Raw genomic sequence first — 23280 nt, 5'->3', positions numbered from 1 at the left:
AGAGCTATTTGCAATCTATGTTGAAATCTTCTTAAAAATGTTCCCTTCCTCAACCAGTATTCCTCAGCTGAACTACAGAGCACAGAACTGATTTGAGTGACTGTTTCCTTAGTTCTCCCAAGAATGATGCTCTACTAGTACCACTCTAGATGCATACAGACGGTGGCTCATTGTGGTCATGTGCCACTAAACAATCTGAATGTGTTCTGAGAACATCTCCATAGGACAGTGCTAGTAATTTTTTGTTGCTGTGATAAAATACTATGACCAAAAACAACATAGGAAGGAACAAGTTTATTTTAGTTTACGGTTCCAAAGGGTTAAGAGTCCATGATGGTGGGGTGGCACGGCAGCAAGCAGCAGGACAGCGGCAGGAAGCTGAGAGATCACGTCTTCAACCACAAAGTTGAAGCAGAGACCTTGAACTGGAAGTGGGAGGAGGCTATAAACTCTCAAAGCCTACTGTCAGTGACATACTTCCTCTAGCAAGGCTCCACTCCTATGGGTCCCATAAGTTCCCCAAACAGCACCATCAACTGAGAATCATGTGTTCATATACCAGAGCCTATGGGGGACATTTCTTATCCAAAGCACCACAAGCAGTTTCATCACATGTGAATGTCTATACCGTGTACCCACAAAGGCCTATATGGTGAAGGTCAGTCATTTCACACATCCCTTGAAACCAAGAGACAGGAAAGAGATGTGATGTTGCTGAGTTTAACACAACATACTGTTTTGTGGTCATTTGTCTACCACAAAAAACATGGTATAACAAATACACAAACTGATAAACCAAACAAGGTATGATGGCGCACACACTCAGAAGGCTGGGGCTTCAGGAACATGAGTTCAAATCCAGCCTGGGCTAGATAGGGAGACAATCTGAATGAGAAATATGGTTGCTTTTATTTTAATCAAATATTATGCACCATACATAGCTATATGTGCTGTACTCTTCTATGGCTGTCAGTGCAGCAGGATTGTTAACACCAGCAGCACTACAAGTTTGTGAGTCATGTGCTGTGCTGTGTGTTATGATGCCCACACCTGTATATGTGGCTCTGTGGCTCTATTACAATTTTACTGGACCATCATGTATATGATCTGCTTTAATTAAAATTCATTGTACAATACGTGACTCTACATATAACGGATGACTTTGGACAACATACACCTACACAACGAATTTCATAAAATTATTTAAATGGCATTTTTAGAGACTAATAGTGAAGGAAACTGGTGTTGTGTTGAGTGTGGGAGGAACAGGCTAGAAAATCAAATCACATACATACCAACAATGAGATGCACCAGGTTAGCCCTGATTATCTCTGAGTAGAAGAATTATGCATGATTTTAGAATATATTTCTTTGCAGCCCTAGAACAGTGTCTCAAAGCTCCTAGATGCCTGTTGAAATCCATTCCCCATCCCCATGGTGACTCAACCTCTGAAAGATTTTAGGAAGGACCTATGCATTCAGTAGTTGGAAGTTCCTGGCTGGAAGAGTGTGATATTTTTTCTATCATGTTTATGACAGCAATTTAAATGAAAATGCAGTCCTTCCAAGTGCCTCCCTTAGGCCTACCCAGAGGCCAGGGCAGCAGAACCTGAAGAGAATGAAGAACAGGAATTATCATGATGTCTGAGCCTGGATAGGCTCTGATCCACTATCTCTTGATCACTCTCTGACCACTGGACAGTTGAAGATCCTCCAGAGTGTCTTGTTTCTCTAGCACCCATTTTATACAAAATGAACAAGATAATAGAAAGCAATAACTCATTAAATGAGATAAGGATTTTCCCCTTTGCACAGTGGAATTTATTTCTGCCACTTTTCATGAGGAAACATAAATCATTTTAATGGTTTCCCTGAAACATAATTAAAGCCTGTTTAAGATTCCCATCTCTAGAAGAGGACTGCAGTTATTCTAATCTCAGATTGATGCTTGTGGTTCTGAGCTTGTCAATGTAAAGAAACAGCTGCCACCAGTGCAATGTGTCCTAAAACCTGACTTTCGTTTTCTTCCCTGTCCTTTGCTTGTAGTACTAAGATGGAACAGCTGGTTTCTCCATCTTTTTTTAATAATAGGATAAGGATTTCTTTTTTAAGTGATCCAAACAAATGAGCTTCATTTGTCTTACATACTTGTTCCGAGACATTTTAATTCTGCCCCTTAAAAAGGCAACATGCTTAATAAGCTATTCTTCTGTGTCTTTAAGTCTTTATCCAGGTGACAAAAAGGGCATGTGGTCACACTCAGTTGGCTGATGCCTATGGTTTTGGAGACACATTATTATGTGATTCTTCTCACTTGAAATACCCACAGTGGACAAAGAGGCGGGAAGTAGGCAGTCACTGCTTCGTGAGTGGAGTTCCCATTTCGTGAGAGGATCAGTGCTGTTGAGATGAATGCTGGTGAGGGCTGAGCAGCAGTTCAAATGTACTTCATATCAGTGAACTGCATCTTCAAATAGCCTTCATACTTTATCGTAATTAAAAATATAAATTCAGGTTGAAAATGTTAATGACTTTGTACAACAGATAAAACAGCACAAGGATGTAGAGGACACCATGGCAGATCAGGGGAATGGGTCCTGCTGATGCCCAGAGAGACTCAGCAACTTTGTAGTTCTCTGCTCTTCACTTTCTGAGTATAAAGGCCACCAGCCTGGCCCTGTCTGATAAAAGAGTGAACATCTAAGCACTGACCTTATACAAACAGCATCTGGAGAATGCTGGCTTGGGCACCTGTCGTTTTTGACAAAGTCCAAAGTCCTTTGGGCATGAACACTGCAGTTACTCAGCCCCTACATGGCAAGGAGTTTTCTCTACAGACTTCATATAACCTCACTGTTAAACTTCTCCACCCATCCTAAAATCCACACGTCAGTGAATGAATGGCAAGAGTCCAGTAACTAATTTGCTCTGAAATGTTGATAGCTAACAAGGCTATATTAGTGTAAACTGTACAAGGCTAACAAGTATGATGCTCCTACCTTCCTTGCTAGCTAAGTCATAAGAATCCAGTTGTGAATTTCTTTAACCCACATAAAATGTGGAGGTCATATTCTTACCTTTAAGCAGTAGACTCTGACCCCAGGTCTAATTTTAGGCCAGGATTAAGAATTCATCAGAATTAGAGATTCTGCTCTTGTCAAATAGTCTCTTAGACACCCACGGGGCATGGTGGCGTATGCCTTTGATCCCAGCACTTGGGAGGCAGAGGCAGGCACATCTTTGTGAATTTAAGGCCAGGGTGGTCTACACAGCAAGTTCCAGGCTAGTTGGGGCTACAGGGAGACCTGTCTCAAAAAGACAAACAAAAAACAAAAACAAAAACAAGACTAGATAATGTGGGCTGGAGTGATGGCTCAGCAGTTAAGAGCACTGGCTGCTCTTGCAGAGGACCTGGGTTTGATTCCCAGCACCCATATGGCAGCTACCAACTGTCTGTAACTTCAGTTCCAGTGGATTCTGCACCCTCTTCTGACCTCCGTGGGTATTTCACAACACAGGTGTACTTACACACATGCAGGCAACATACTCAAACACATAAAATAAAAATAATAAATAAAAAATTTTAAAGCCCACACCACAAGACAAACTCATGCCTGGTACCATTAATTAGGCCAGAAACCTGTGGCTGAGTAGTTCAATAGGCTCCAGGGGAGAACCCAATACTATTATTCTGCCAAGTGGACATAGTAATAAACTGTCCCTAAGTTTTTGTCATTATATTCATTAGATTATTGTATTTCTCAACCCTCATCAGAGAAGTTTCTTTTTGTAGCCGATAGCTATTAATACAGAGGCCAAAAGCCAGTCAACATGCAGAGAAAGAGAGACTGTGGAGTGCTCAGCTTTAAACAAGACAGCAATGTGACAGCCTCCTCCCCCAAAGCTCAGAAATCATCACAGAAGAGGGCACAGGAAGATTATTAAGAGCCAGAGGTAGTGGATGTCTTCAGTGAAATAGTATTTACCAGACAAGTCGGGGTCATCACACATATGAACTGACAGTGGCTGTGTTAGCATGTACCAGACCTAGACAAGGTCAAACCAGCCAAATACCAGCCTGGATAGGAGAGGAGATCATGAAGTCCCACTTGTGGAGCTATTAAGAATTGATGGCTGCTAGGAGAATGCAGCCCCTGAGAGGCTCCTGTGTTCCAGTAGATGACCCTCCACCCATGCATTAAGTAGAATGGGGGCAGGGGGTAAAAAAGAGGACATGAAGTTGGAAGGGAAAAGTGTGGGGGTTCAATATAGGAGGAATTAGAGGGGAGGGGAGGGGAGAGAGGTGGATGTGTAAAGTTATCAAACAGAAAAAGATTAGAAAATTTTTTTTTTATGTGTATACTTGTATTGCCTGCATGTAGGTAAGTGCACCCATATCGTGCAATGCCCAAGGAAGACAGAAGAGGCTGTTGGATCCCCTGGAACTGGAGTTACAGACAGTTGTTAGCTGTCATGTGGGTGCTGGGATTTGAACCTGGGTCTTCTGCAAGAACAGTCTGTTTTTAACTGCTGAGCCATCTTTCCAGCTGCAAGATTAGGAATTTTGAGACTGGGAATGTAGCTCAGTGAGTAGATTGCTTGCCTAGCACATACAAGATCCTGGTTTCAATCCCCAGAACTACATAAAAACCAGGTGTGGTGGCACCCATCTGTAATCCCAGCACTCAGAAAGAGGAGGAAGGAAGATCAGAAGTTCATAGTCATCGGAATGTCACCCGTAGCAAGTTTGAGGCCAGCCTGGGCTACACCTGAGACTGTCTCAAAAAGAAAAAGATGGCTAAAGAATGTGTAGCTCATTCTAACAGTATAACAGGGGTCAAAAAGAATTAAAATTTCTACATGAAATCCCATGTCAGGGGCAAAAATGGGTTGATTCCCCTGGCTCCAGAGGAGGAACTCACCAGTGAAACTCTCTCTCAGGAAAGGCTTATTATCCCTGACAGCTTATCTAACAGTTAAGCCTACATTTGCATATTTCCTGACTTTCAGCTTTTCTTTTCCTTTTCTTTCTTTTTCTTTCTTTCTTTCTTTTGGATTACCATAACTTTTTTTTTGTCTTTTTGAGACAGGGTCTCCCTATAGTCCCAGCTGACCTGGAACTCACTATGTAGACCAGACTAGCCTGGATTTCACAGAGATCTGCCTGTGTCTGCCTCCTGAGTACTGAGATTAAAAGCGTGCATCACTACACCCGTTTCTTTCATTAAAAAAAAATTTTATTTATTACTTTTATGTTATGTGTATGAGTGTATTGCCTGCATGTACGTAAGTGCATCCGTGTCCTGCAATTCCCACAGAGGTCAGAAGAGGGCATCAGACTCCATGGAGCTGCAGTTACAAATGGTTGATAGCCACCGTGCGGGTGCTGGGCATCAAACCTGAGTGCTCTACAAGAGCAGCCAATGCTCTTAACCACTGAGTCGTCTCTCCAGTCCCTCATTTTTAAAAAGATTTATTTTTATTTATGTGTATGTATGTATGTCTGTGTAAATATCTGCCATGTATGTATGGGTGTCAGCAGAGGCTAATAGAGGACATTGGATCCCCTAGAGGTAGAGCTGTGAGTTGCCCAACATGAGCCTTGGGAACTGAACTCAGAGTACAGTAAGTGCTCTTAACCTGAGTCATCTCTCCATCCCCTTGTTTTGAGTTTTCTATAAGGCCAAAAAGAAGCCGAGAATAGTCCTTTTCCTAGTTCTGCTCTGGGAACCTCCCTGCACTGCAGTTTGGATACGCCACATAAAGGCAAATCAGGACAATTTGCTCAGGCTATCCCAGGGGACAGAGTGGGCTGCGTGACCAGCTTTGCATAACAAATACTTGATTTTACCTCCTTTTCCATTCTCTTCAGAGCATCCTGGAGCTGGAGAAGGAAAGAATTCAACTTTTATGCAACAACTTAAACCAGTACAGCCAACATATTTCTCTTTTTGGCCAAACGCTGACCACAGTGAGTCACTGAGCTCATGCCATTCCTGGTGTGTATGGTAAGGCTGGCGGGAAGCGTTTCCTCAACAACTTCCTCTGCTTTTGGCATTGCAGTGCCACACACAGATCCACTGTGCCATCAGCAAGGTTGATGTCGAGAAAGATATCCAGGCTCTAGTGGAAGAAAGTGCAATTTCATCTACAGAAAACAAATCCGAGCTCCTACTAACTGACTACTTTGTAAGTATGGAGTGACAGGAAGTGAGCTCAACAGGGAGCCTTGGTCATGCACTGAGAAGTTGTTTTGAAATAATGCTAAAGGAAATGCTTCTTTTTTCCCAGTCTCACGTAGCCCAAAACTGGCCTTTGAACTCTTGATCTTCTTGCCTCCATCTCCTAAGGGCAGGGATTACAGGTGTATGCTACCATGCCTGACTGCAGAGATGTTTTGTGAACAAAAATGCTGATTTTTTTTTTTCCATGGTGACATGAATAGCCTATGGGTTACAAACTGGGCAGTAGTAGTCCCTGCAAGGGAAGAATGTCTGGCAGAATTTTAGAATCTTCATCTTGGGTCTTTGTCTCAGTTTGTCTCTCATGCTGTTAGAACAGAATTCAGCAGCTTTGGCAACTGATAAAGAATAGAAGTGTATATGATTCTGGAGGCTGGGAAGTCCTAGATGGAGCAGTGCATCTGGTGAGGGTTTTCTTGCTGCTTCATAACACGAAAGATACCATCATCATATGAGCGAGAGGATAAGTGCTGAACTTGCTTCTGTGAGAAACTCACTCCCGTGACAATGACAATAGTCCCTTCCAGAGGCACAGCCCTCACGATCTAATCACGTCTGAAAGTCTACCTTCACTGTACTTCTGTTTGGGGGGTTAAGTTTCTAACTCGCGATCTCTGAGGACATGTAGATCACTGCAATCTTCTGTAAGAGTAATCCCAGATATATGTGTTTCTTAATGTGTAAATAATGGCTATATAGCATACTGTGTTGTACAGGTTATCTACACAAATTAACTGTGTAACAAACTGCCCTCAAACTACTGGCTTAAATATTTGTTGTCTAGCAACAGTTTATGAGGCTCAAGAATTCAGATGTATCACAGCTGGGGTCCTCTGAATCCCTCACAAGGCAACAATGAAGGTTTCAGCTAGAACTTCTGACATCTCAAAGCTGTCCTAGGAAACACTTCATTTCACTCAGGTGGCTTGGCAGGGCTCTGCTCACTAGCTGGAGTGGGAGATATCATTTCTTTTCACACAAAGTAATGCATTTCACCGTGGTACTTTCATACTTATATGTCATTATACTTTGTCTCATCCATCCTCCCCGATTGCCTTTCCCCCACCCCACCCACTCCTGCTATTCCCCTTCCTCCTCTCAAACTGCCCTCCCTTTTGCTTTCAAGTAACATGTATTCCAGTGCCTTCTCTTCACCCCACTTTCCAGACCTCTTCCTCTCTTCTCATAGTTCCGTTTCTACCTTCACATCTTACACACAACGCACACACACACACACACACACACACACACACACACACATAAATTTAATTTTTGCAATATGAGTTTCTCCATGTCTCACCTCTCACCACATGGCAGCCGACTTTCCTCAGGATGAGTGACCTAAAAGACCCAGAGCCAGAGGGCACACAGAGGAAGCAGAGCACTGTGGAAACTGGCCACAGAAGTGAAATTTTGTCATAGTCCATTGGTTAAAATCAAGTCAGTAAGTACAAACCCTACTCAAGAGAGCAAGGTTGCACAGAGGTGTAAATCGTGGGGGTGGAAAACATTACCAACATTTTTTTTGTGGTCCCTTCTCTTGAAAAACTGGGATCAAATTGCCTGAACCTTATTTTTAAGGCATTTTGGGTGATTCAGCTGCAGAATGATCTTTATTGCTGAAAACTGATGATTCTCCCTACTCAGAGCCTAGACATCTTGTCTCTACTGTTCTACCTCAGCCTCCTAAGTATCTGAGTGTTAGTGATACTAATGTTAGGATTGCTGGTGTGAGGCATCCTACTCGGCTTCTTAGAGAAAAGTCTTTGGTCTTGCCTACTTAACGGTAATGGTCTAGTAGCTAGCTGATCCTGATTCATATTCATTCATAGTCTCTCTTTCTCTCCTCCCTCCCCCCAGCACACAATACACACACACACACACACACACACACACACACACACACACTAAATGCCCATGTAACATACTATTGCCCAGGCTGATCTTAAACTCCTGAACCTCAAATGATCCTTTGCCTCAGTGTCACAAGTAGCTTGGGACTGCAGGCACATACCTCCCAGACCCCAAGATCCTTCATTGTTTTTTTCTGGTGGTGGTGATGTGAATATATCCAGGGCCCTGTACATTCTAAGCAATCACACTAACACAGATCTGCGCCCTTACTCCCTAGGAGCTGATCATTAATAACCTGTAAAAATGACTTCTGAAAGCTCTTTCTTGAGCCACCTGCTGTATTTAATTTAGACTTTCAACTTCTCACTGGGCTCTTATCCCTCTCTGATTTGTAGAGCCAGTCCACTGCTCATGTTCTCCTACTGGGTTCAATGTACAACTGACCTGAGGCCCAAATCCCAGGACTCCTATTCAGAGGACAAGAGATGAGGGGAGAAGGGAGAAGATAGGGAAGAGCTGTGAATCCTGACAAACTTCACCTTTCCCCACTTCCAACAGCCACAAGTGGCCAGGTGTTTCTTTAATAGCCATTTGTTTCTACCTTAGCTAGGTGAAGTATATTGCCAGCGCAATATCTGTTCAAAGCAGAAGGGAGGTAACATGGGAACACAATGGAAAGGTACCTTTCTTTTCCTTCCTTTCCTTCTAAATACAGTAGGTAAACCTTCCAAGGGGAACAGGTACACGTATCTGTTGTTTTCTTACAAAGGCAACTAAAAATGCTCCTTTACCTAACCAGTCAATAAAGTAAGGATAGTCTGGGATACGACTCTATAGAAATGTAAGGAGCTGGGGCTGGAGAGATGGCTCAGCAGTTAAGAGCACTGACTGCTCTTGCAAAGGACCCAGGTTTGATTCTCAGCACTCACATGGCAGCTATGAACCATCCTTAACTCCAGTTCCATGGGAACCTGAAACCCTCTTCTGACCTCCGTGGCATTGCACGACATGGGTGCACTCACATACATGCAGACAATACACTCATTCATCTTTAATCTACATGCTCATGGTAATTTATGATTTTTAAGAAACTTCAGTGCACGAGGGCTCAATATAGTTAAATTTGTTTCAAAATGAGTGAATAGGACTGTCTTGATTACTCTAAAGTAGAGCATTCTGGTGTCTGACTTCACAGTCTTCGGCAGTAGGTGTGGACTGGGTTTTATCCATTGCTATGAAGTTTACCCAGACAAGGGCAAGCAAGAGAGTAATCTAAGCTCAGATCTTGAGGGGTTGGTAACTAGTGTGAAAATATTTGTTAAGTTACTGTAAATTTCATGTTCAAAGGATTGTAGTCTTATATGCCTCTAGCAGTTTTGACCTTTTCCTAACAAATCGTTGGACAAGAAGGACAAATTTCAGAAACTCCATATTGTCAAGTTGATCTGTTCAAAGGAGAAAGGAAGGTAAAGACGGGACCCAGAGGGAAGGGTCCTTTCTTTTCCTCCTTTTCTTCCAAATACTGTAGGGAAGCCTTTAGATGGGAAAATGCACAATAAAATGTATCTGCTGTTTTTGTTTAATAAAGGGTAATAAAAATGCCTCTGTGGAGCTGGCAAATGGCTCACAGGGTAAAGACACTTGCTGCCAAGCCTGATGACCTAAGGTTAATCCTCAGCACTCATATGGTGGAAGGAAAGAACTGATTCCCATAAGTTATCCTTGTGGGAAGTCTATGTAAAGTCTTGTGGGAAGTCTGTGTAAACTTGATAGCACTGAATAAAAGCCAGTTCACACTTACTTCCAAAGACTGAGCTCCATACACATGCCATAGCACAAGGGCACACACATAAATAAATGTAATAGTTTTTGTAAATGCCACTATAATAAACTTGCCCATAAAATAAGGATACTGTGGGAAATCTGATAGGATTCTATGAAAACGTAAGGACGCAGCTATTCCTAGCAATACATGTTCAAACAGTAGATGTCCCCAGCAGACTCAGTGAAGTCCTGTAGAACAAATGCTGTGCTCTGATTGCATTCCTCCAACGAAGAAGGACTTAGGTCTCCTGTAGGTTTAATGAGAGTTCGCCCGAGGGTGTGGCATCAGCTGAGGCCTCTACTATTAGCAGCCCTGTGGAAAAGCATGGAGAATGTGAGGGTCAAAGTATTGTTTTTGTATTTTAGGAATAAACACCTATTGGTGTGTCACTGGTAAAATGAAGAAAACTAACTTCATAGAATAAACATCGCAGAGAATAAAAATATAGAGAAACATAATGAAGAAAGCTAAATGAGAAACTTTTACCATTCAGTTACTTTTTTCTGGAGATGACTCTCTCTGCCCTGTATCCTTGTGCTCCCCCCCATATGGATTTATCTAAAACTAATCTCCCTACTAAGCATTCATAATTCCAGCTTTTCTCCTTCTTTAGTAGCTCCCCCTTCTCCATGGGCTTCTGTCCACTCATGTTCAGCCACCTCAATTTTTCTCATTCAGCCTTAAAGTAATTCATATGAGAGTTAAATATAGTGCCAGGTATGGCAGCTCACGCCTATAATTTCAACACTCAGGAGACTGAGACAGGAGGATCACTGCAAGTTCAAACCCAGCAGACTAGACTAAATAGTAAGTTCCTGTCCAAAAGATAAAAAATAAAAACCCCACGAAACAAACGAAAACAAAACACAAAATCTGCACTGGATGATAAAACCCTTCTTCATCCTTAAAATCTAGCCTAATCTACGCAGACAACTTTTTCTTCCATTTTGCTCAAGCAAAACAACTGTTCTTCTGTCCTGCTGTCCCTGATCTGCTCCACTGAGTCCTCCTCTGTCCTTTGCTTGCACCATTTCTCACCCGGGAGTGCCCTTTGTTCTCCTTCCATCTAAGAAGTCGGGGTGAGCCGTCCAGTCTCATCGAAGCTTCCCCCTGCTCCCATCACTGTGCCCTTCCTGAAGTATGTGGCCCTGAATTGCTGTTCTCTTAATGTTATACTAATCAAACGGAAAGCCATTTTGGACAGAGCATATGTTGTAGCTCATGCGATCCCAATACCATACCGACAGAGTTCAGTAAACATTTGATCCATTCCTGAGGTAGTCTAGCCTAAGGCACATACAGTCTTATAGTTGGACAATGAAAAGACCCTAACTTGAATAAAGATAAATCATTTTATGGAGCGTTAAGTACCCAACAAATAGATTTATTTATCAAGAAGCTGAAGTAGGGGATGGAGAGATGGTTCACTGGTTAAGAGCACTGGCTACTCTTGCAGAGGACCCAGGTTTGGTTCCCAGCACTCACATGGTGGCTAACAACTATCTGAAACTCCAGTTCCAGGGGATTTGATGCCCTCTTCTCATCTCTGCAGGCATTACACACAAAGGTATACTTACATACAAATAAGCAAAACACTCATACACATAAAATAGAAGGAAGGAGGGAGGGAGGGAGGTGAAAGAAGCTGAAATCACTATAACAAAGCTCCTCCAAGAACAATTTATCTTATTAATAAAGTGCTCAGCCATGTACAGACAGGTTGTAAATCATGTCTTATGTCTTATTACTCAGGTCTGTAACAGGTAGAATAATGCATATAAATCCAAAGATTATCCTCATTTTTAAACTTTCTACCATATGATAAAGTTAAAATCACCAAATACAATCAATGAGAGTCTTGAACCCCTGTGAATGGTAACTTATTTTCTTCCTGAAGTTGTTAAACATCTGTGTTGTTTCCTCCTAAAGGAAGAAGATCCTAAGAATGTAATGGATAAAGAGAGACGGAAGTCTTTACTAAAACCAAAATTGTCAAGACTGCAAAGAGACATTGAGAAAGCCTCAAAAGACAAAGAAGGTTTTTAAAAAACTTTTTTTTTTTTTTGGTTTTTTTGAGACAGGGTCTCCTTGTAGCCCCAGCTGTCCTGAAACTCACTATGTAGACCAGGCTGGCCTTGAACTTTTTTTTTTTTTTGGTCTTTTTGAGACAGGGTCTCCTTGTAGCCCCAGCTGTCCTGGAGCTCATTATGTAGACCAGGCTGGCCTCGAACTCACAAAGATCCTCCTGCCTCTCCCTTCCAAGTGCTGGGATTAAAGGCGTGCGCCACCACGCCTGGCTTTAAAAAACTTTTTAAAAAACTTTAGACAGGGTCATGTTATGTAACCCCTGGCTGGCCTAGAACCCACTGCACAGACCAGACCATACTGGCTTTGAATTTGTGGCCCTGTTTCTATTTCTGCCTCCCATGTGCTGGTGTTTTAAGTGTGTTGTGCCATGCCTGGCTTGTGAGTTTGTGATCATCTCAGCGGATGGCCTGATGAGGGAAGGTATACACATACCACAACACAGTTAGTTGTATACCACAGCAGAGGCTTTACTTGGAGTTAGGATTCCTTTGCTTTTGCCGACTAGGGCAGGACCCTTTCTTTTTAAGAACCACATTAAGTTGTATGAATAAAAGAAAAAAAATTGTCAAGAGTCTGATTTGGGGCTGGACCAGTAAGATGACCCAATGGGTAAAAGCATTTCTGGTGACCTGAGTTGGATCCACAGAACCTACATAAAGGGGGAAGGAAAGACAGAATGCCACAAAGTTGTCCTCTGACCTCTGCATGTGGTACACCTCCCCATCAAGAAAGCATGCATGAAATCACACACACACACATACACCACGAGTAAATAAATTTTTTTAGAAAAATAGTCAAGTGTGGGAGAACACACCTGTAATCTCAGCTAAGGCAGAAAAACTGCTGTGAGTTTGAGCCCAGCCTGGGCTATATAGTGAGTTCAAGGCTATACTGAGTTCTACAGTGAGGTCCTGTCTCAAAAAACCAAAATAATAAACAAACCCCTAAAAGGTGTTAAAGTGGTATTTCAGCCTGTTTATGACCTATACAAGCAGTACTCTATCAGGTTTTAGACATATGGCATTTTATTGGCTGGAATGGGAGATGGTTTTTGTGGCTTAAACATGGAAAACCTACTCTACTCAGAATCTGGGGGTTTGGTTTCTTTCTTTTTACTAACTTTTGAAATAATGTGACAGCTATTCAAATGAAATCCCGTATTTAGAAGCTAGAGGTACTAGACAGAGAAGCAGCCCTAGAGCAGCATGAACAAGAAACAACCACATCCGTGTGAGTCTACATCCAGCTTGTTAACATGGACCACAGTATCTCACTCCAGTGAAACTAGGATATTCAAGATAGAAGACGTTGGTGATGTAAACAGAATAAAGAGGAAGAACCTAAGATGGTGTACGCGTGAGGAATTGCTGGAATGGGTCAATGAAAGGAAATGCAAACTTTTATATTGAAAAATTACAATCAGATACTTTAAACAGTAGCATTCCTCAAATTTCATTACATGAGGATAACAATAAATTAACATTAGTTCATTTATCATATTCATTCAGCAAAATCCAGTGACAACTGCACAAGAAACTCCCTTAGCCATGTATGAAGGTCTAAGGGTATGCGTATCACTCATAGCCTTCAGGATCTCTTTGAGGGTGACTGACCCTAACTGTGACCCACTAGGATGGGATGAAAAATGACATGGAGCATGGTTTCAATTTCAGGCCTGGAACAAATGCTTAATGCATTCTCTAGCAACTCCTCCTTCTCTGATGCCAAGAGCCAGAAAGATGCAGAGGCGTTAATGGACGAGGTAAATATTTGCAGAGTGCATTTAATGTTGAAGGGGTTATTTTTAGAATACTTGTTTTCCAGCCCATTTGCACTGTTTGCCTTTCCTTTCTTGTGATGCAGGACAATTGAGTGAGAGAGCTGACAGAGACACCCCTTCACAGGTAGTTTGAGGGATTTGGAAAACTCCTACTACCCAGAAATTGTTTACTATACAAAAAGAACATCAGGAAGAAACAATGTGTTCCAAGTAGAACTTTCCAAAATAGATTCATCCTTTAAAGAAATCATAGGCATGTGACCAAATAACACTGGGTTCTCATTCACAGAAGCCTATGTTTGGATTTAGCTTTGCTGGTTACAGGAACCTGGGATCTGGGTCTTCTCATATGCAAAATAGGGATACTGATACCTCACAGAGCTTTGTGAGGGTGAATTATTATGCAGAAAATGCTAGTGCAGTAGTCAGAGAAAACTCAAAACTTGGTCGCCAACTTGTGTGACATGGCAGTTATTCCATTTTACAGTGGTGGGAAAGTCTACCCACACAAACATTTTGTCTTTCAGTTTTAGTATAATGTTCAATAAATTGCATGGGAAATTCTTCACTCTGTTATGAAAGTCTTTGTTTTAGATGGTTTTGGCAATGGTAAGCTAATATAAGATTCTGAGCATGCTTAAGGCCTGCCAGCCTAAATGTGGATGTTTGGCTCATGTTAGGTTTACTGGGATACAACTTCATCATGAGTTGAAGAGTAGTTATAATTTTTGTTTTTCAATTCTAGTTTCCATTTGCTCTTCAGCAGACATCAGAGTCCTCAGAGAATAATAAGAAAATGATACGGCTACAATCAGGAAAAGGGGTATCTAGGGGCTGGGGGAGGCAAAGGCATCTGAGGAAATGGGCTACTTTAGAGGCAAAATTCTTTGGGAATTAGGGTAGAAGTGGGAAGATGGTAGGAGGCTCTGCTGTGATTTGAATGATCAGAAGTGGGCTCGGGTTAGTTAATATAAGAATTCAGGAAGAGGGAAGTTTTTAGTAATGTTTTGAAGGATACAAGAATCTTGGCAGGCTTTCTTTACCTAGTATAACTCTCTTGAGAAAGTAAGTAGCTCAAAATTCTGCCCAACATGGTATGTTCAGTAGTAGCTTGGCAGGCCTAGATGCAGCCAGCTCTAGCTAGTCTATCTTTTTTATTATTATAGATTTTCTTTAGTGGAGAGGTTGTTGCAGAAATAATCCTAATACTTCTTGTGAAAAGAAAGGCTTGTTCACTTGGGAACACTGATCTGACATACTACTGCAATGACACATGGATATAATTTACAGGACATTATAAAAAACACTATAGGATATTTTCTGTGACCGCAAAAAAAGTTCAGTTAAGTAATTCAAGGCAAATTAATTTTTTAATATTTATCTATCTTTATGTGTACGAGTGTATTGCTTGCATGTATTTAAGTGCACATGTGTCATGCAATGCTCGTGGAAGTCAGAAGAGGGCGTTGGATCCTCCATGGAACTGGTGTTACAGATGGCTTTTAGCTGCCATGTGGGTGCTGGGAATTGAACCCTGGTCCTCTGCAAGAGCAGCCAGTACTTTTAACTGCTGAACCATCTCTCCAGCTCAAAGGCAGATTATTTATGAAAATAAAGTCATAAGAAGTATTTTATCATGACATTGAGTTCTAGGCTTCTTTGGCTGTCTTTGCATGGAATCTTGTTTGTCGTCATTATCAGAAGCAAACATGCTTTGATCTTTTGGTCACATATTAACTCAACTCACATAGAACAAGGAAGATCTAACCCCTGAGCTCACGATGCCTATGAGAAGTAATGCAGCAAGATGAACCTTCAATAGTGGAAACCAAATACCATGTAATGACCGTAGACAAGCTATGCATCCAGGGAGAAGGAAACTGGTAGTACTGACAGATTTCTGATTACTCAGGGAAGGAATCTTCAAGCTGACACTTTGCTTCCCTTAAATTCTTTCCTGCTGCATTGTCTGTTGGGCCTTGAAGTATCATATTTGATTCAAGAATGTTGGCAAGGAAGCATTCAGATTAGATGTTATCTGCAAGATGTTGGAGAGAAAACTGTTCCAGAACTTGATACGTTCTCTAGTGCTTTCAAATGCACCATAGTTTGGGTCTAACAGAAGTATGGGGGATCTTTGTTTTCATTTTAGGTAAGTCTGCCCCATGATGCAGTACATTGTGCTGAGAATTAAAGATCTTTCTGTCTAGTAGGAACATGAGGGGCTAGAAATACCATGCTGGAGGTACAGAGAGAAGAAATGAGGAGGGGGTTGGATAAGCAGGACCTTTCCAATGTTTATTCTGTGGTTTGATTTCTCCTGACTGAACATAGCTGAAAAGAAATAATCATAAGGTTTTAGTTCAAGGTCAGAGCTAGGATAGGAAGAGACTAGTAATTTAGCTACACTTCTTATTTTTATACTCAAATGCTCTGGAATACCAGTTGAATATTGTTTCTGGCGTTAACTACAATCTTCTTGTATAATATAAGACTTTACCTCTTCAAATAAAAGCAAAAACAATTCACATCCAATTTTGGTTGATACTATTGGTGGATTCAGTGCTGTTAAAATACTGAGGTGTAGAGGCTGAAGAGGGCTCAGTGGGAAAGAGCACTGGCTGCTCTTGCAGAGGACTCAGGTTTGGTTTGCACCACCCACATGGCTAACTGTCCATAACTCCAGTTCCAGTTCCTCTTCTGACCTCCACAGGCATTGCATGACACAAGTGAACTTGCATACATGCAGTCAATATACCCATACACATAAAAATAATAAATAAAGGGGCTGGAGAGATGGCTCAGCGGTTAAGAACACTGGTTGTTCTTGCAAAAGACCCAGGTTTGAATCCCAGCACCCACATGGCAGCTAACAACTGTCCATAACTCCAGTCCCAGGGGCTCAGACAGCCTCTTCTGACCTCTGAGGTCATTGCACGACACGGGTGCACTTACCTACAGGAAATATTTTAAAATATTGAAGTGTGGCTCAATTGCTTTTTCTCATGGGCGCTGAAAATACTTCTGTAAATAACACTTCTGTTCTTGGTCCTCAGCAGAAAATTGTCTACAGTTATTCATTAGCACAGAATATCTAGCAACATATCAAACAAATTGTCTTTACCCTAATTAGGAGAGTAAAAACTAAATAGGACACGAGACTTTCCTTTGCATTGTGTTCAGTATTTACCCTTTCCAGTGTCATGTCTTCAGTATAGTTTATGTGTTTTTGCTTGTGAAGTGATCTTGTGTTTTTCTAGATCTCCTTTTATTTTTGAAAGATATCCTGGTGTTTCTTTATCCACCCAGTTGTGCCTCATTTTCTAGAAATTTTCTCACATGGCTATATGATATGCCCACAGACCAATTTGAAACTAGACCTTTTACAAGCCAACTCCTATAAACTGTCATCAGTATTAGCAGAACTGGAGCAAAGACCTAAACCCAGCCATCCCTGCGGCACCTGCATCTTCAAGTGGAAAGAAAAGGTAAAACCCAGGAGATCTGTTGCCATTTCTTAACTGGGTGTGCCAGGTGGAGGGTTTAAAGGAGTGCCAAGGTGGAAGACTGTGTGCCGTATGTTCTAAGACCTCACTGCAGAAATTTAACATCAACTTATTTTTATTCCTTTTGAGCACAGTAAGAGCTAAGTACAACTGAATGCATTCTTTGCAACAAGGCTAAATTACTCAAGTGAATGAAAAACTTTGGATTTCTTCTCTCATCTCATATCTTAACTAACTTTAGTTTTTCGATGTTCTTTCACAGTATAAATTTCTATTACACTGAATAGTTAGTATTCCTACAGAATAAATTTTAATATTTTATTATATGGGTTAGGTTCATCTTAACCTACAGTATGTACTTTAACATAGTCTATAATTTGAACAATGTCTGAGAACAGTTTTAACCCTCCAAGACACAGATTCAGTGTAGCACTTCTCTGTAACTGATGAGGTTGTCAGTGTGTGTGGACAGCTATTGCTTGCAATTATTTCCATTACCATCAGAAGGGGGAGCTGTAACTAACCATCCAGTGACGGAGGGGCAGTATTCTTTCCGAAGTCAGTCCTGAGCTCTAAAATGGTCTCAATCATATCATTGGCTATTATCAGGATTCTTTCCATTAGGCTTAGACACATAAGTCTAAATTGGAAACCTAGGCTACAAAATACAGTAATTTCAGGAATTGTCTATTTCTGAAAACATTTTGCCTTTAGAATAAGAAAGTTTATACACAGTAGGTCTCAGGAATATGTTGAGTACTTTCTTTATATGCCCTCTCCATTCAAAACAAATCCCAAGGAAATGACAGAGAATTTTTTATGAGTACTTGTGATACAGTTGTTCTGAAATAATTTTCTTTTAAAAAACTATTGGAACAGGAGCATACTCACACATATGTAAAAATATCTCGGCCTTTTCTGATGAAGAGATTGGAGACTGCTGTGAGCAGAGCCCCTGATGGGGGACAGAGCAACCCAGTGTCTTCATCTTCAGGTAATCCAATGCCCAGTACTCAACTGGGTTTTAGGAATAAAGCACATTGCTATATTTGAGTATGATTTCAAAGCTACACTTACCTATATTAACTCACTTACCTATATTTACCTTTCAGTTGAAATGGATGAATTTGTTAGAATCTGTAGTTTTGTGTACAAAGAGTAAAGGAGGTGGGGAGGAGTCATCAAGAGTACAGGGAGGAAATATTGTTTTACTACATGAGGCGTTCTGCATGCGTGAGTGCACACATGCCTGTACACACACAGATCACTGCTCCTCAACTATACACCATAATGCCAATGCTCTAGTTTCTTGATCATATATAGACAAAGTGGACAAAATGAGTTTCAATGGCATTGTAGTGCATACCATCTATTTAAGTCACCAGATTTTTAAAAAAAAAATTATGTGTATGAGTGTATTGTGTGCATGACTGTAAGTGCACCCATGTTGTGTAATGCCCACAGAAGTCAAAAGAGGGCACCAGATCTTCCGGAACTGGAGTTATTGTTGGTTGTTAGCTGCCATGTGGTTGCTGGGAATAGAACCTGGGTCCTCTGCAAGAGCAGTCAGTGCTTTTAACCACTGAGCCATCTCTCCTGTTCTGACCAGTGATTTTTTTTTTTTTTTGAGAAACAATTTCGTAAGTGACAAGGGATAATGATAAGCAGCACACACTATACATATCTCACCTCTACCTGAATGAGGAGGCTGGTGTTTGCAAACAATGTATGCAGCTATCACACACATTACCTAATGATGGAGACTAAGCTCATGTGGAAAGCAAATAATTTAAAATTGCCATCTTTATTATTACTATGTGAGTAGCTTTTCTCCAGAATTATTCTTTCCTGTGTTACAATATGGTTTTTGGTTATATAGTACACACACATTTTCTATGCATAGACAATATATCATAAATGCTTATTGAACTAAGGAATGAATATTAGGTAAAATTATGAACTTTTTTTTTTTTTTTTTTGCCTTTTGAGACAAAGTCTCCTGTAGCTCCAGTTGGCCTGGAACTCATGATGTAGACCAGGCTAGCCTTGAACTCACAGAGATCTGCCTGCCTCTGCCTCCCGAGTGCTGGGATGAAAGGCATGAGCCACTATGCCCAGTTAAGAACTTTCTTTTAGAGAAAAAGTTAAGGTTTACACCACACTGTTAAATAAACAAAGAGTTTCATATCATAGTGGTTTTTCCTACTAACACAGCATGGTATTTACAACTTAATCCAATTTTTAGCCTCTGGTGTGGTCCAGCTCGGCAACAACCTTTGCAAGGCCTTATATCCTTTCCAAGCCAGGCAAGACGATGAGTTAAATTTGGAAAAAGGTAAGACTTTTTAAATATGTTAACTGCATTTTGATATTGAGATCCTTCATATGAATATAATCCTATCTTAAGTTGTTATGAGTTGAGGTTTACAATCACTCATCTTAGAATACAAAGATAAAGCACATAATAAACTAAGGCTCACAAAATAATAACAGTGAACAGTTATTCTGTGTTTCTATGGACCAGACATTGTTGCAAAAATATCTCTTAACTTAACTTTCATGAACACCTTTGAGACAGACTTTACTCCCATTTTATGATAGAAATGAGACACAGAAAAGTTAAGTACTTTGCTAAAATCTCAAGCAGTGATAGCACAGGATTTGAACTTCGAAACTCGGTCACACACTTAATCACACTGTTACACTGGGGCAGAATATCAGTAATAGGAAGTCCTTTTTGTTTTTCAGGTGCTAGACTTGCAGTAATATGAAGTGATGTCTTCCCATGACTTAGCATAAAAGAAAGTTCTAGTACCTGGTCAACTGACACCCAGCTTAATGTTTGTTCTATCTATCTCTTAGGAAAGTATTTCTAGCCTATCTAAACAATCAGATCCTTTCATTCGTGTCACAGATTCATTTCACATGGAAATGAATTTTGTGGTGGGTTATATAAACTCCAACTTTTTTTTTAATATTTATTTTTAATTATATGTTTGCCTGTGTGGGGGGTGCCCTCTGAGCCCAGAGGTGTCAGATCCTCTGAAGCTATAGTTACAGGTAGTTGCAAGACACGAGGCATTGGTGCTGAGAACTGAATGAGTACTCTGGAAGAGCAGTACACACATAGTCTTGGTTAAGAGTCGTTTCTACAGTCCAAACTTTAACATTCTTAAATAAGAACAAGTCACCAGCCACAATTTCTTCATATATCTATCTACATTTGAAAGTACAAGCTAAGGGAGAGATCTATAAGTGTGTCAGTGAGAAAGAGTTGTGTCATAGAAGAAAATGTATTATATATAACCAGGATATGTCTCCCAGACCAATGGAAAATCAAGATAGATTCTGTAGTGACACAAGAATATGGTACACTTGCTCGTTTAGAAGGAACTTTCTAGTTGCCACAGGCTAGTCAGAAATTTCTTTTCCTTTTTCTGTCAATGAAAAACATTTCTCAGAGTTTAAGTTTCAGGGTTTATATCAAAAGGACTGTCTTGTTTGCTTTCAGTTCTCTGAAAGGCATTTATTTATGCTTTATATTCAGAGGTTCGGGGAAGCTGACAATATAATTTCAGGTCATTTGTACGAATTCCTGTTAATAACTTTTGTCAAACAACCTACTGACCTGAGTGAATTCATAAGAGAACTCAGAAGCAGAATGTGCTCCCATGGGAATATCAGCAGACTGTGAGAGGAGGGTCCTAACCATGAGCTTTACCTTTGAGACAAAACTGCAGGACAAAGAATGAGCAAAATACGTACTTCATAGATGGTAAAGAAAAGTAGACCTTGAATCTTGAAGTTGACAGTCTCTGTTAGTCACTGTTTTAGTTTGTTCTTCATTGCTGTGACAAAATACTCTGACCAATACCAACTTGGGAAGGAAAGGGTTTATTTGTCTTACATCTCCCAGGTCGCAGTTCATCAGGGAGCCCAAGGTAGGAACTCAGGGCAGGAACCTGGAAGCAGGAGCTGGAGCACAGGCCAAGGAGGAATGCTGCTTACTGGCTTGCTCCCCTGGCCCCTGCTCAGCCTGCTTTCTTATGCAACACAGGCCCACCTGCCCAGGGATGGCACCACCCACAGTGGGCCGGGCCCTCCCACATCACTCATCAAGAAGATGCCCCTCAGACATGGCCAGAGACCAGTCCAATAGAGGCAATTCCCCGATTGAGGCTCCCTCAACCCAGGTGTGTCAAGTTGACACTAAAGCTATCCAGCACAGTCACCTTTTCAGTGTGTGACAGGTTCTGAGAAGAGCAGTGTAAGAGAGAGTTATTTTGGCTCACAGCTCCAGAGGTGTCCATGTATTTGTCTTGTTTCAATGCTTTAGGGCCTGTCAATATACAGAAAAGGTTCTGGTAGAAGGGTATAATGGAAGAAACGAGTGGAAGAAAGCTGCTTCCCCCATGGTGGCTAGAAAGCATAAAGAGAGGAAAGGGTCAGGGATAAGATTTGCACTCAAATGTAAGCCCCTCAGTGGCCTTCTTCCTACCATGAAGCCCCACGTTCTAATAGGCCATTCAACATGAACTCACTAGTAGATTGACACAACAATGAAGTTAGCACCCCTATGATCCACTAGTGGATTGACACAATAATCAAATTAGCACCTCCATGATCCAATTACTTCTTAATAGAGTACCAGCTGGAGACCAAGCCCTCAACACACCAGCCCTTGGGGGACACTTCATATATAAACCACAACATAGCCAGGAAAAGAGGGTCTCTTTCAAGACTTGAGGCTTAACTGAAGGGTTAACCAAAGGCTACTGGTTAAGCTTTAAAGCTATTAAGATCACAATAGCCTTAAAAAAAAAAATTGTAATAGAGAATTAGACAAGAACTGTATTAGAAATTGTTTTAACCATTTCTTTTAAAATTATTATCTCCAAATTGATGTTTTGTTAAAGTTATCTAAATTGATGAATGGAAGTTATTTTACTATGCAACACTGTCAAAAGTTCAGATTGGAGCCAGATATGACAGAGCAAGCTATTTAGATTCTAAGAAAAATCTGTTAGCTGAGACATAGTTCCAAGTTAATATACCAAACTACCGTGGCCACCAACATGTACATAGCCCTTAAAGTATGGACTGCAAGGAAAGTTTGCTGACAACATATCCACTGTGTACAGAGTAATCTAGGCAGCACAAGATCTACCATAATTCTGCTTTTAAGCAAATTCTCATAGCATAACTCATTAGTTCATGATTTCATTCTTTTTAGTATTCTCTGGATTATGGCTGCTTCATGCAAAGGTGCTCAATAAATTTTTCTGTTATTACCAAGTAGCACCTTGAACTCAGAATTTTCTTAACACTTTCCAACTTTTACTCGGCATATGCTCAAGTTGCAGAAGCCTATTTGTCTAACTAAATGTGAATCCTCACAGGAGACATTGTGACTATACATGAGAAGAAAGAAGAAGGATGGTGGTTTGGATCTTTAAATGGAAAGAAAGGCCATTTCCCAGCTGCTTATGTGGAGGAGCTACCTTTGAAGGCTGGGATCACAGCTGCACAAGCATAAAACAAGACTCGGAACATACCAGTGGGCTTTACATAGTCTGTAAACAATATGATGCAAATAAAGAGAAAATACTATTGTCTTTGCAAGTTTTTCTTAAAGTGGGTGATAGAATCCTGCCTGCAGTTAGTTCATAGTGCCTTGTACTCAAGGCTATTAGCTTGAAACAAAGTCAAATAAAAGATGAGTGGGTACAGTGAGGCAAGGAAAATGTTTGGGGGTCAAAGAGTATCTGAAGTCTAAGAGACTCTAGAGATGATCCAGTACACCCCCTGACATAATGGAGATGGTTATCCATGGTCAGTTCATGGTTATCCATGGTCAGTCCAGCTGCTTGCCTGAAGTCACGTCATTATCTGGTAGCACAATAAGTAAGGGTTAGGTATCTTTTTCTGCAGAGTTGGGTAGCAACAGGACATAGCAGTCCTGAGGGATGAAGCAAAGATTGGGAA

At 40.9% G+C, this 23280-nt stretch overlaps 1 protein-coding gene across 1 annotated transcript in view; it reads left to right on the top strand.

Annotated features, from left to right (window-relative positions):
• Nucleotides 1-23029, top strand: part of Nostrin (nitric oxide synthase trafficking) — a 69830-nt gene extending 46801 nt beyond the window's left edge. Inside the window, exons 9-16 of the mRNA XM_008837816.2 lie at nucleotides 5873-5971; nucleotides 6064-6189; nucleotides 11851-11959; nucleotides 13683-13771; nucleotides 17152-17277; nucleotides 18175-18289; nucleotides 19541-19630; nucleotides 22695-23029. Of these exons, the coding sequence (XP_008836038.1) occupies nucleotides 5873-5971; nucleotides 6064-6189; nucleotides 11851-11959; nucleotides 13683-13771; nucleotides 17152-17277; nucleotides 18175-18289; nucleotides 19541-19630; nucleotides 22695-22831 (891 nt within the window). The 3' untranslated portion in view covers nucleotides 22832-23029. The remainder of the gene's footprint in view (nucleotides 1-5872; nucleotides 5972-6063; nucleotides 6190-11850; nucleotides 11960-13682; nucleotides 13772-17151; nucleotides 17278-18174; nucleotides 18290-19540; nucleotides 19631-22694) is intronic.
• The last annotated feature ends 251 nt before the right edge of the window (nucleotides 23030-23280 follow it).

The sequence above is a fragment of the Nannospalax galili genome, unplaced genomic scaffold (genome assembly GCF_000622305.1).
Source record: "Nannospalax galili isolate Female #2095 unplaced genomic scaffold, S.galili_v1.0 scaffold1398, whole genome shotgun sequence".
Taxonomy (NCBI): domain Eukaryota; kingdom Metazoa; phylum Chordata; class Mammalia; order Rodentia; family Spalacidae; genus Nannospalax; species Nannospalax galili.
The sequence above is the reverse complement of the archived record's forward strand: the minus strand, read 5'-3'. Positions and strand labels throughout refer to the sequence as shown.